Here is a 12571-nt window from a genome sequence, read left to right on the forward strand (position 1 = left end):
AAAAAACTTAAAGGATCAATCTGTTACACAAAATTAACTTAAAGAACCTCTGATTTAATTTTTCCTTTTTAATAATATCTTATTTTTAATATATATATATATATAATATATATATATATATATATATATATATATATATATATATATATATATAATATATATATATATATATATATATATATATATATATATATATATATATATATATATATTTATTAGAAAGTCATTCATACTCGGAGAAAAAACCAACTTGGAAAAGGCCCCGAGCATGAGAGTTTTACCTCGCACACCCTGAGATATACCTCATACTCTTATAATTTAAAAACAAATCAATTTTGATTTTATCATATATGCATTGTGTACAATTGACGCCTAGCGTTGAGTTTAATAAAATTAGTATGCGTCACACAACTATATCTACTTAACATCCCCTTATCGACCCGTGATGGTAAGAACTCCCATCACCGACAACAGTCAGAGTGATCGAGTCGTCAAAGCAAAGATGCTCGCCATTATGGAGGAACTTTGTCGCCTGAACTAGGCATTACAAGATAACACACATGATCTACAACAACAACAACCACATCCAACAGAAGATGAATAGGAAGACCCTGTGGGTCCCCTATCTTTGATAGCACAAAAATCTGACACACAAGTCCCTGACAACTTCAAACCTCCCTCCCTAGCAATGTTTAATGGGAAAGGTGATTCTCTAAAGCACATCATTGATATCAACACACAAATGGTCATTAGAGGGGGCAATTAACTCCTTCAAATGTAAACTGATGGGCAAGAACATTGAAATAAGTAACCCTCCAATGGTATATTATCCTTACGATGTTCTTTATAACTAGTTACCAGGACCAAACGAGGAAGATGATTCACTAATTCTCGACCAGTAAACACTATAAGGTCTCCACCACAATCCTTTTTAACATCCTCCGGCCTATTCCGATTTGATAAGGGAATATTTGGCTTACTTCAATGAAGAAAACATCAAGGTCGTCTATCCAAATCAAGAGATGTTCGTAGGGGCCTTTCAAAATGGCCTTAAGGCGGGGGCACTTCAATAAATCCTTAGTGCAAAAGAAGTCCTCCTCAATGGAAAAAATCATGGTTGGGGTGGAATGGTACATCAAAAGAGAGGAAAGTAATGCAAAGAAAATAAATAGGGACATGAAGGAGCAAGGTGGTAAGCTAGACGCAACCAGACATCGAAGAAATCAGAATGCAATATTGGTCTATGAGAAATCTACTTTCAAGTTTGCATGGAAACCCATAGAGTACTTCAGTCGACTAAATACAAGAAAGGAGTGCATCCTTCAAAATTCCTACCATTCCAATATTATTCCCAAACCACATGCCCCTAAAAGAGATCCCATGGAAAGTGATATGGATAAATGAAGGTCAGATCAACAAAGGGCCCCGTGTTTGGAGTTCTTCCTGAAGCCAACACATGAATGGCTTATGAGATCAAATGGGTATCCTTGGGCATCCTCTTCATTTGAAGCGTTGTCTTGTGACAATTCATCTTATCTACAAATAAGCAATTAAGGGAGTCAGGGAAACCATCACTAGAGAATCATTAAAGGAAGTTAGAAGATTTATGAGACGTACCAAATATGACATGACTTTACTCTCTAGTGGCGGCCTCCACCAGCAAATGCGCCTTTATGTATCACTTATTTTGTTTCTTGGACCGTTCCCCAAAAAGCGTGGCACCTACAACAAAGGCCAAACATTCCCAAAAGACCCTTAATTTCCACTTCAGTTAGGTCTTCTCTTAGCACAAGTCATCTTGAAGATATACATAAGACCCAACAGAGGTTGAATGTCACACATACTTGCATGGGCCACCTCAGAGAGGGGAGTGACCAAGTAGTGTCGGTTAGTAAAAAATTTCACACTATCGAAGTAGACCTTGAACATCTAGTGACCCTATCTAAGGGAGAACGAGCCTTAACCCCATGTTGAGTCATTCAAACAGTGTTGAATGTTACAAAGGTGGGACAAGAGTGTCAAGGTCGGCATGCTTTTCTTTTACTCACACCAGTATTGCAATATATTTACGTAAGCCCAACTCACTAGATGTAGTTACGAGGGGGCGATCACCAAATGATTCTGAATGGCTAACTCAAAGTCATTGACAAGGAGGCATAAACCTATCAAAGAAAACAAACATTTATGAAGAGGGATGATACACCCCTCGTATTTGTTACACACTGTTGGTACAGGGATAGAGTATCGGGGTTTGTTATCGTCTCCACAGGGATTATGTGATATTGCCGCCGTTCAACAGTTGTTAAGTTCTTAACTTATAGTAACAAGGGGGTTTTAGTTTTCGGTTACGGTAGCTTGCATAAAAAGTAAGAAATTACGGTAAAAGTTTTGGTTTTACGATTTGAGAAAGATTGTCAAAGTTAGGGTTCAACGATCACTTTGCATGCATATGTTCGATCAAACAAAACTCATAAACTCCATTAGTTGATAAACACATTCACAAAATCCTCTCAATGTGTTTATCTCTAACACACATTGTAAGTTTTTCCCATTTTGATCCATTGTTGATCTCTCACACAATCTATCAAAATGACAACTTTTAGGTTCAACTTTTTAGTGAACAAACTCATTCAATACTATCTCTAGCTAAAGAACAAGGATGGATGAAAACCTAGGTCAAGAGTTGGAAAACACCTTTCAATAATAAACCAACACAAAGAGTTATCAATAAAACAAGGTTTTCACCATATATTCATCATCAAAGAGTTTACAAATGAAGATCAACCCATATACATACAAAGCTTATGATCATCTACATCTAACCTTGACAAAATGAAAGACTTAGCCACTCATTTCCATGGTAGCTTGAGCAACAAGTTTCGGAAGAAGGTTGATCAACATCCGAGTCGAAGAATCAAGATTGGATGGGAATCCACCTTCTTTTTGCAAAATATTGTCAAGAGAAGATGAAGAATGAGAAATGGGGTTTCTAGGGCACCAAAATCACCTCTAGCAAGAAAACAAGTAAAAAGATGATAAAAAATATCTAAGTGTCCTTTCCAAAAAGTAGCCCATGCTACTTATAGTACTGGTTACTGAGTTGTCATGCTCGCTAGGCGAGCAGAATGGTTCGCCTAGCGAGCCCCAAAATAAGCCACCAGAGTAGCCTACGCCCAGAGGAAACATCCCAGGAAAGTTGCATATGCTCGCTAGGCGAACAATCCTTCGCTTCTCTCATTCGCTCCAGCGAGTCTTGATAATTTTGCTACTGGAATTGCTCGCTGCTTGCTCGCCTAGCGAGTACTTAGCTACTTCCCTCGCCACAGCGAGTTCTGAAGGTTTTGCTACTGGAATTGCTCGCTACCTGCTCGCTGGATGCTCGCCTAGCGAGTAATTGATAGCTTTGGTTTTGTCCAAGTCTGGGAGTGTTCGCTGGCATCTCGCTGAGTGCTCGCCTAGCGAGCACTTCGCTACCTAACTCGCCTAGCGAGCTTGCTGATGTTTGCATTCTTTCTTGGTTCCTTTGCCATCTTTCTTGTGCCTTCGTTTTCTACTCTTTCATGCCTAATTCCTGCACAATAACACACAAATTAAAGGTACCAAGATCATTTCACATAGTATTGCAAATCAACAAAAGCAAGGGCGGTTTCGAACACTTTTTCGACAAAAAGGAGTGAAAGATGCCCACATTTGATAGCTCAAATAAGCAAACTTGGGCATCTAACAACTCTCCCCAACTAGATTCTTGCTTGCCTTCAAGCAAAGTATGCCTCTTGAAGGACAAGAGGATTTGCTTAAAGAAAAAGATTTCTCCGAAATCGGATAAAATGGCTCAAACACAAGAGAATCAACCAGACACAAGTTCCCAATGGTTAGAATAACATAATACACAAGAACTAAAGCCTTATAGCAAAGCAAAACATGTATCAATCCACAACAATGTTATCCTGAATGAATCACCCTATCTCTCCTCTTCGAATAAGGATTGAAGAAATTACGCGTTTGCAACCGCGGGGACAATTTCACTCTCCAACAAAAAATGCAAAAGTCACTCCAATTCATACAATGTCTAACAATTATAAATGGAAATGCGGAAGCACGAAGATCACTAAGGTCTTTTCCGATTGTAGCTTGGTTAGGTTTACAAACAAGGGTCATATCTAAGGCCATTGAAAACGAACTTGCCGATGCAAAAGAGACATTCACTGTACAAGCTATTCACACATCTCAACTTCGTTCCACTTGTTTCTCATTTGAAACCTTCACAACTCTTATTTCACAACTCAATTTTATTTTTCACTATTTTTCTTCCAAGCAAGCATTCATTTTCATTTTCTCTATATTTTTTTTTTCTTTTTCTACATCGTAATCACAAAACAGATGTTTCTCTTTTCTAATTTTTTTCAATGCTTGCTCGGTTATTCAAGAGTTGTGGCACCTACCGATTCTCATTTTCGTTCTCCCCAACTTATCTTTTACTCACCCTAAGTGAATGCTCTTGACTTTTTACGGCAAAAGAACAATTATCAAAAATTTCAGGGTTTCAAGAAAAAAGATTTTGACATCTCGCCTTATTTCAAGCAGAGATTCAACTGTTTAAGCTCAAAGGGGTTCACGAATACTCTTTGCTCACGGGTAAGTTGTATTTGGAACTGGTTGTGCTCGAAAGAAAACAAGTGCCTTGATCATTTCTAATTGCTTCCACAAATTCACAATAATAAAAGACAAATCATGAATCAAATGAATCAACACAGTTTATTAGAATCCAGCATTTTAGTGTACAATGGAGGTTTCCTCACAATTTGTGGTTTTAAGTCCTAGATGAATCATTCATTCAATTATGTTGCAAAAAGAACAATATTCAATTACGAAAAGAGTAAAGTTCTTAATGCATTCTAAAATTCTAACTGGAGGTAACCATGTACCTTAGCATTATTCGCTTGTTTATTTTTATCATTGCCATCCAAGCTCGGATGCATCTTCATTGGATACTTCTTTGAGGAGCAACCAATCTAGAAGGTTTGACCCTCAACAACCAAAAATTTATTAAACAAAAGAAATTCAAAACAAACACAATAATTTAAAACATAAACAATAATCATTACTTCAAAATGTTAAAAATGTGCGTGGGGGACAAAACACCCCAAAAAGTACATAACCAAAACCAAGATACTACATATCTGAAAATACAATAAAATAAAACATAACATGAAAAATAAAACTTAGTCCTCATAGGACTCAGAACTCTCTTCACTACCGGCCTCAGAACCGGAACCATCCTCATCATCACCATCATCATCATCATCAGCGCCACCAGAAGTATCAGCACCAGAAGCACCAGCACCCGCCCCCTCTCCGAAAACAGGCTTGTCCACAGGCCAGCTAGCATGTTGCAGGAACTGCTCACGCGTCATCATAGGGTGCTCTCAAGAAGGGTCACGCACCTGCAATTGTAATAACTGCATAGAGTCATGAATATCAATCATGGCGCGCTGAGTCGCCGCCATCCAATCCCAATTGTAGTTATAGACAGCCTGCTGGAAAGGATCAAACCCCTGAGCAAAAACACCAGAACCATCAGAAGCCCCGGTATCATCAGCAGTTGTACTACCTCTGAAGTTCTTCGGCTTACAGTACTTGGCCACATATCTATCGTCGATTACGGACGGAATCCTTACTTGACTGCGGGAGGGTAGCTTCACCCTCGACTATTTTATCTTCTATGGGAAAAAGCACACACCATTTTATCTTCTATGGGAAAAAGCACCCTTAGTCCGAAAGAGGGTCCACTTCGGTGAAAGCATGGTATAAACCCTTACCAACAAAGATGGATACAACATTTAGAATTTCTTGATCCACCTACAAAGCTGAGTTTTCCCTCGTCACATTATGTGTTATAATGTTGTCCATTTCAAAATTATTGTTAACACACAAAAAAGAACTACCATGAGCATAAGCACGAGGTTAGGATTCCAACCACTACTTCACCTCACCATTTGTACGGTCGCAACCAAAAGCACAACAATACGCTTTGATATAGGTTTGAGCTTTGCTCTTCAAGTTAAAATCACCTACAACAATGAGGTTCATCAACGGCAATGCGGGAAAGGAAAAACCTTGAATAACTTCCCTAAGAGAAAGGCTATTGACTACCCTTCCATCATTTACTGTAGCTACTTCCCTCAAATCATTCTTTGCCACCTTCTCGAGAAGCCCTAGCAAAGACAAGATAATTATAAAAGATAAAGAGGCTTCAAAATGCTACCTTTGAAGAAATGAATTTAATGATCTGTGATATGAAAAGTTCGCTTGAGAAAATGATGTGAAGACGTAGGAGTAATGGCTTATAGAATATGGTTGATGAAAACAAGAGGCAGCAGCAATAAACAGAGAAAGAACTCTTAGAGTTTTACAAATGGAGAAAAGAGGAATAGTAACCCAAAAACCCTTATATGATATTCAAGCAATCATTCGATCCTCGATAACATGCATGGGTAAATGTAACCTCACCACCAACGATCCTGATCTCGCATCGAATTCTTTAGAAAGCTCGAGTACCCTAAGATAAAAAGGAATCATTATTGACACTCATAGAGCCACGCGTCAGAACCTTCTAGTGAATCATTAAGAGTTACAATGAAAACATTGCATGTTCCCAATGTTATCGGTCTTACAACTATCTCACCCTATTCGATCAAAGGCTGAATAGGAAGCCCACACGACCAAAACCCTCATTCCAGCAAACAATAACAAAAGCTTGAGGTAAATTATTATGGACCGCTCATAAGACCCAAAACCAAGTGTTATGAAGAAAACATGAAGGAATATGTACGACCTCACTTAAGCTCAAAGCACCCAATTCCAACCTCCTGTTAATTTCCCATTGCATATCTAATTAAGAGGTGATCTGCAAGAAACGTTGAATCAAGTGGGAGTGGTTCTAACCATCCTCACTAGATATAATCCTTCATGCACTAAGATTAAGATATTTACTCATTTTACACTCATACTACTTCTCATTTATTCAATAACTTAGACATTTGAGTATTAAATTTAATTGAAGAATAAATGAGATAAAATTAAGTATCGAAATTTTGCTCCACCGCACCCGAGTCCTACTTCACTTATTCTTCAACTACTTTTGCTTCTTGAATAGAACATATACAAATTATTTAAGGATAGTGTATATTATGTTAAGTTAGATAGAATATACTAGTATTTCTTAATTAAATTTTAAATGAACGTAAACTTCAAAATCAAATAACTAATTTTTAAATTAATAATTAATTTTAATTAAAAGAAAAATAGTATGTAGAAACTTTTATTATCATTTTTTTAATAACGTCGTGAATGAAATATGTTAATAACGTCGTGAATGAAATATGTTAATAACTTTATATAACTATAATTATTTAGTTGAATTTAAAAAAAGTTTATCAATATTAATATATTATAAATAATAATGCTTTTAAATTTAAAGCAATATGAAATTGTTTCCAAAGTTTACTAATAGAGATTAATACAAAGAAATAAGTTAAATTTACTACTAGAGATTAATAAAAAATGAATTAATGATAGAGAAAATATGTATTTTAATTTCCAAAGTAGAGAGATTAACTAATAAAAGATAAAGTAAGTTTATTAATAAAGATTGATAAAAAAAAAAGTTTGTGGTACTGATAATATGTAAAGAGATAGTTAGTGATAGTGGTAGGAAAAGGGATAAAAATATTTTAAATATTATAGAATTATAAAATATTTATTTTAACTTATTGTAGAGAAAAATCAACTTTGGCTCAAATGACTAACATCAGCCCACACCTTTAAGTTCCATTTGTCCTCATCATACAAATGAAAAACACTAATAGATGCATTGTGTATTTTCCCTTCATATCCATTTACACAAGCCCACTTGTAAAGTATTTCAATGGATGCTCCATGCGAGACAACAACAACTCGCTCCCCTTTATATTTTTGCCCAATTCTCAGCAATGCAGATTTGCAACGTTCAAGGAGTTGAACAATACTCTCTCCACCACCCTACACATCATTTCTATTTATGAATCATGCGTCTTATGAATAAATATTCATAGTTGTGTGTATTCATAGTACTTACTGGGATTTCTTGTTCTTCATTCTTGGACATCAAAGCTTTGTAACTGATGGGATTAGTCTTGGCTATTTCAAGATGAGAAAGACCTTGAAGATCTCCCTTGTGTCTTTCCCGTAGGTCAAAATCCTTCACAACCTGAAATTCACATGAATCAAATTCCGCCATAATATTTGGGATAATTTTGGTTAATATATCAAACCTGTGGTACTCCACATTTAGAAGCAATGATCTGGGCAGTTTCAAAAGCACGTTGCAAGTCAGAAGAATATATTGCAGAAATCTTTGGTCCTCTGGATAGTTTATCAGCCACCTCCATTGTATAAATTACAAGAATTAGAGTGAGTGAAGTAATTAAACAAATTTATATAGAAATGAGTGACTTCAACAAAAACAACTTACTGCACGTGCTTGATCTCTTCCAATTTCATTCAATTCGACATCTAAGTGTCCCTGTTAAATTTACATGTAAATTGGAAATTAATTAACGTGTTGAAGTAAGAAATTTACATGATGTTACTCATACCTGAACTTTTCTTTCAGCATTCCAAACTGTTTGACCATGGCGAACCACAATTATCTCAGCATGATCTGGATGAGGATAGCTATAACAAACATCATTTTGCAATTAGTTTTATAATTAGGAAAAGCAAAACAAAACAAAAAAACTAATTGGATATTATCTTCACAAGCAAGAACACAACACATGTGAAACTTGATGAAATTGCGAAATGGAAAAGACCTGGAAAGGGAATCGGTGATGAAAGACTCGGTCATTCTGAGTGAGTGAGTTGAGTGACGAGTTGAACTAAGGTCGTGCTTTGTTCACAGAAGCTAGTTAATATTAGAAGCGAAAGAAGGGACAATGAATCGTGATGCACAAGAGAGGAAGAACAAGTTATGTTACAGTTTGATTTCCTGGTTGTTTCGCTTTCTTATTTTTTTTTAATAACATACAGCTCACTACGGTGTATTTTATATATTTTCAGTTGACGTTATATTTTAGTATAGAAGATAAGACTTGTGGCTATATATAACAACTCTTTTACTAAATGGAAAAAAAGAAATACATATTAAAAGACTATAACAATTATCCAATTATCCCCCGGAGGTCAAGTATGGTAGTTGGAAATTATTATTATTATTTTTGGGAATGGAATATTGTTTAGAACGGTGTTTTAAAAGTCGGGTCAAATTGGTTGGTTAAAAGTCAATGTAAGAAGATGCTCAAATCATGATTTTTATAACTTGACTCATATACGGATTTTTAAAACAACTAAAGTTGTTATTCGGTGTCGTTGCATGCGGTTCAATGATGATCAAAAGTGGAGATAATGCAAACGTGATTATCCAGAGAATGATACTTAATGATCACCAAAGTCTATAACAAAAGACTAAGGCAAAGTAAATTAGGAGTGCTTGAGCTAAACACAAATGACGTTATATGCTTGCATTAAATAAGATTATCATGCAAACTGTGGAAGAACTCTCAAAATATATGTTTGTTGTTCAAAATTCTAAGGCATGAGTCACTATGTTAAGTTATTTTGGGGATTCTGGTAAGTACAGATACAAGATCTGAAAAGACTTGGCAACTCGTGATTGATATTGTAAGATCTAGATTGTTAAATTGGAAGCATAAACAATTATTCATTAGATGTCGTGTGATTATTTTAAAATGTTTCTTGTCTACAATTAATCTATTTTATATCCATCATCAAAGCACCATCAAGTATCATTTCTAAACTTGAAACTATGTTCAAACAATTATTGTGGGGAGGCGACCAGGATGTGAGAAAATTCAATTGAGTTATATTGGATTTTGTAGACCTATCGAAGAGGAAGGGTTGGAAATAAAAAATTTGAGTGCTTTCAATTATTCCCTCTTAAGCAAATGGGTATGAAAAATTATAAAGCAGGTGATTGATATTTGGTTTAAAGCTTTGAATGATAGATAAAGGGGGTTGAGGGTAGTCTTAGAGTTTGTGTTACAAGTTGTTCGTCATGGTGAAGAGACATTTATCTTATTGACACAGATAGCCAAGAAAATTTAGAAGTGTATTATGGGAAAGAGAGCTATAAGGCTCACATGGTGGAGAATAGGATTTACGCTAATAGATCTTGGTCAGTAGTTTGACACAAATCGATACATTTAATTCGGGGATACATATACGTATTTGTTTTAGGATTTGTTCGCAGATGCATCTCTAAAATAACCTTTAATTTCAAATCTAAAGAGATATTCGGATATGCACCTCCGAACATGTTTAATGTGTGTGTATATACACACACACACATATATATATATATATATATATATATATAATATATATATAATATATATATTAATATATATAGAGAGAGAGAGAGAGAGAGAGAGAGAGAGAGAGAAGAGAGAGAGAGAGAGAGAGAGAGAGAGAGAGAGAGAGAGAGAGAGAGAGAGAGCGAGAGAGAGAGAGAGAGAGAGAGAGAGAGAGAGAGAGAGAGAGAGAGAGGAGAGAGAGAGAGAGAGAGAGAGAGAGAGAGAGAGAGAGAGAGAGAGAGAGAGAGAGAAGCTCTCTCCTCTCTCCCCCCCTTCTTCTCCTTCTTCATTTTTTTGAATCTTTCTCCTCAACTTCAAGCCACATTTGGAGCTCGTAGTAACATACTTCCTGTCTATTTTTCAAGTTTTCTCAAGGATAAACCCTACCTCTACTTCAACATTTTAATCCCAACTAACTACACTTATTCATCCTTAACAATTTTTTGAGTAAGTTTTTCATTTAACTTGTTTTGATTTTTGATTAATGTATTAGGTAAAATAGTTTGTTATAAATGCATTAGGTAGTAGTCAAATTCGTAATAGATAGTTGTTAGAGACATGCACTATGATTTGATTGAGCTTTGGATTGTTACGACAAGACTGATATCAGTTTCTGCCATTGATGCAAGACTGACATCTGTGAATTTTTGGTTTTTGGTTTTCGAAGATGCATATTTGAAATTGTCATGGATGTAAACTAATGTCTTTTTCTCGTATTGTTTCAAGAAAAATGGCTACAAACAACTACAACAGACTGAGACTCGGACGTGATACCCAGTACACGTTCGTTCAATGTGAGAGGGCTAGGCTTCAACAATGACGCGTCCGTCCTTTTCGTCTTATTAGCGACGGAAAAACTCAAAAATCGATCGCTAAATTCATCGCTAATTAGACACAAATCACTAATACGAAACGTTTTGAAGAGTTCATGAATTCAGATAAACGTTGTTTAAGTTAAGGGATCAAAATAAATCCCGAGATTAAAATATAAAACTAAAAATGGTATATATATATATATATATATATATATATATATATATATATATATATATATATATATATATATATATATATATATATATATATATATATATATATATATATATATATATATATGACAAAAATTCAAAATTCGGTTCCACGGGGGATTGAACAATTCAATTTGAGAGTAACATTCCAACAATAGTATATAATTATATATTTCATAAGTCATTCAGTATTTAATGAACTATTATTTAATATACTAAATATTTAATGGATTAAAAATTTAATACTTAATAAATTATTTTTTAATAGAATAAATATTTAATAAACTAAATAGTTGATATATTAATAGCTGAAATATTAATAATTGAAATAATATAACATAATTATTTAATATATGATAACTGAAATATTTAATAATATTAATATTATTTCATATATCAATAAAAATAAAATTAAGATATAATATTAAATAATTATTAAATAGTATGAAATAAAAATTAATTAATTAAACAATTGTTTCAACCATGAAAAATAATATGAAATAAAAATTAGTTTATTAAATAATATGAAATATTAATACTAAAGAAATATTAAGTAATTTATAATTGAAATAAATTAATTAATCATTAATAATTGAAATATTAAATAGTTCATTAGTTATAGAATATATATTGTTCTATAATGTTTTTATGAAATAGAATGGTTGGCCTAGAGCAAAGCTAGTTGTTTGTAATAGCAAAGGTTATGAGTGAAATCCTTGGTAGGAACAAATTCACAAAAGTGAGATATAAGGATTCAGACAAAAAAAAAAATCAAACTCAATAATTTATAGGAAACAAAAGAAATATATATATATATATATATATATATATATATATATATATATATATATATATATATATATATATATATATATATATATATATATATATATATATATATATATCAACAAGAGTAATATACTCACCCTTCACGAGTTCGTACATAATTATTCCACATATGATTTATTCTCACAATCAACTATTTCACAAAATAATTACACAAACATTCATTAGTGATCATACGTGTGAATTTGAGCATTAGATGAAACGTTCCCACATCATATTTCATCTTACACTACTCTACTTATGCGACACAAGGTAAACACACGTCCGGTCATCCTATGACGGGGT

At 34.1% G+C, this 12571-nt stretch overlaps 1 protein-coding gene across 2 annotated transcripts; it reads right to left on the reverse strand.

Moving 5' to 3' along the window:
- Positions 1-7731: 7731 nt before the first annotated feature.
- LOC127135338 (phosphoglycerate mutase-like protein 4) lies at positions 7732-9117 on the reverse strand. 2 transcript variants are annotated; one of them, XM_051062076.1, is made up of 6 exons: positions 8853-9117; positions 8637-8715; positions 8513-8563; positions 8313-8423; positions 8117-8248; positions 7732-8040 (listed from the first exon to the last, which is right to left on the reverse strand). In XM_051062076.1, the coding sequence occupies exons 1-6, from the start codon at positions 8885-8887 to the stop codon at positions 7786-7788; spliced, it is 663 nt and encodes a 220-aa protein (XP_050918033.1). In that variant the 5' UTR covers positions 8888-9117; the 3' UTR covers positions 7732-7785. The 2 variants fall into 2 exon arrangements, with proteins under 2 accessions (XP_050918033.1, XP_050918034.1); XM_051062077.1 differs by having other exon boundaries at positions 7753-8040; positions 8117-8239; positions 8853-9099.
- Positions 9118-12571: the final 3454 nt, after the last annotated feature.

The sequence above is a fragment of the Lathyrus oleraceus genome, chromosome 4, assembly GCF_024323335.1.
Source record: "Lathyrus oleraceus cultivar Zhongwan6 chromosome 4, CAAS_Psat_ZW6_1.0, whole genome shotgun sequence".
In the NCBI taxonomy this organism is placed as follows: Eukaryota; Viridiplantae; Streptophyta; class Magnoliopsida; order Fabales; family Fabaceae; genus Lathyrus; species Lathyrus oleraceus.

What these genes read in the sequence shown, in the direction of transcription:
- LOC127135338 (XM_051062076.1), bottom strand. Translation starts at nt 8,887, where the DNA reads ATGACCGAGTCTTTCATCACCGATTCCCTTTCCAG. An exon ending in ATGCTGAAAGAAAAGTTCAG is followed by an intron (nt 8,564 to 8,636) that starts GTATGAGTAACA and finishes TAAATTTAACAG; the next exon opens with GGACACTTAGATGTCGAATT. An exon ending in CTAAATGTGGAGTACCACAG is followed by an intron (nt 8,249 to 8,312) that starts GTTTGATATATT and finishes TGTGAATTTCAG; the next exon opens with GTTGTGAAGGATTTTGACCT.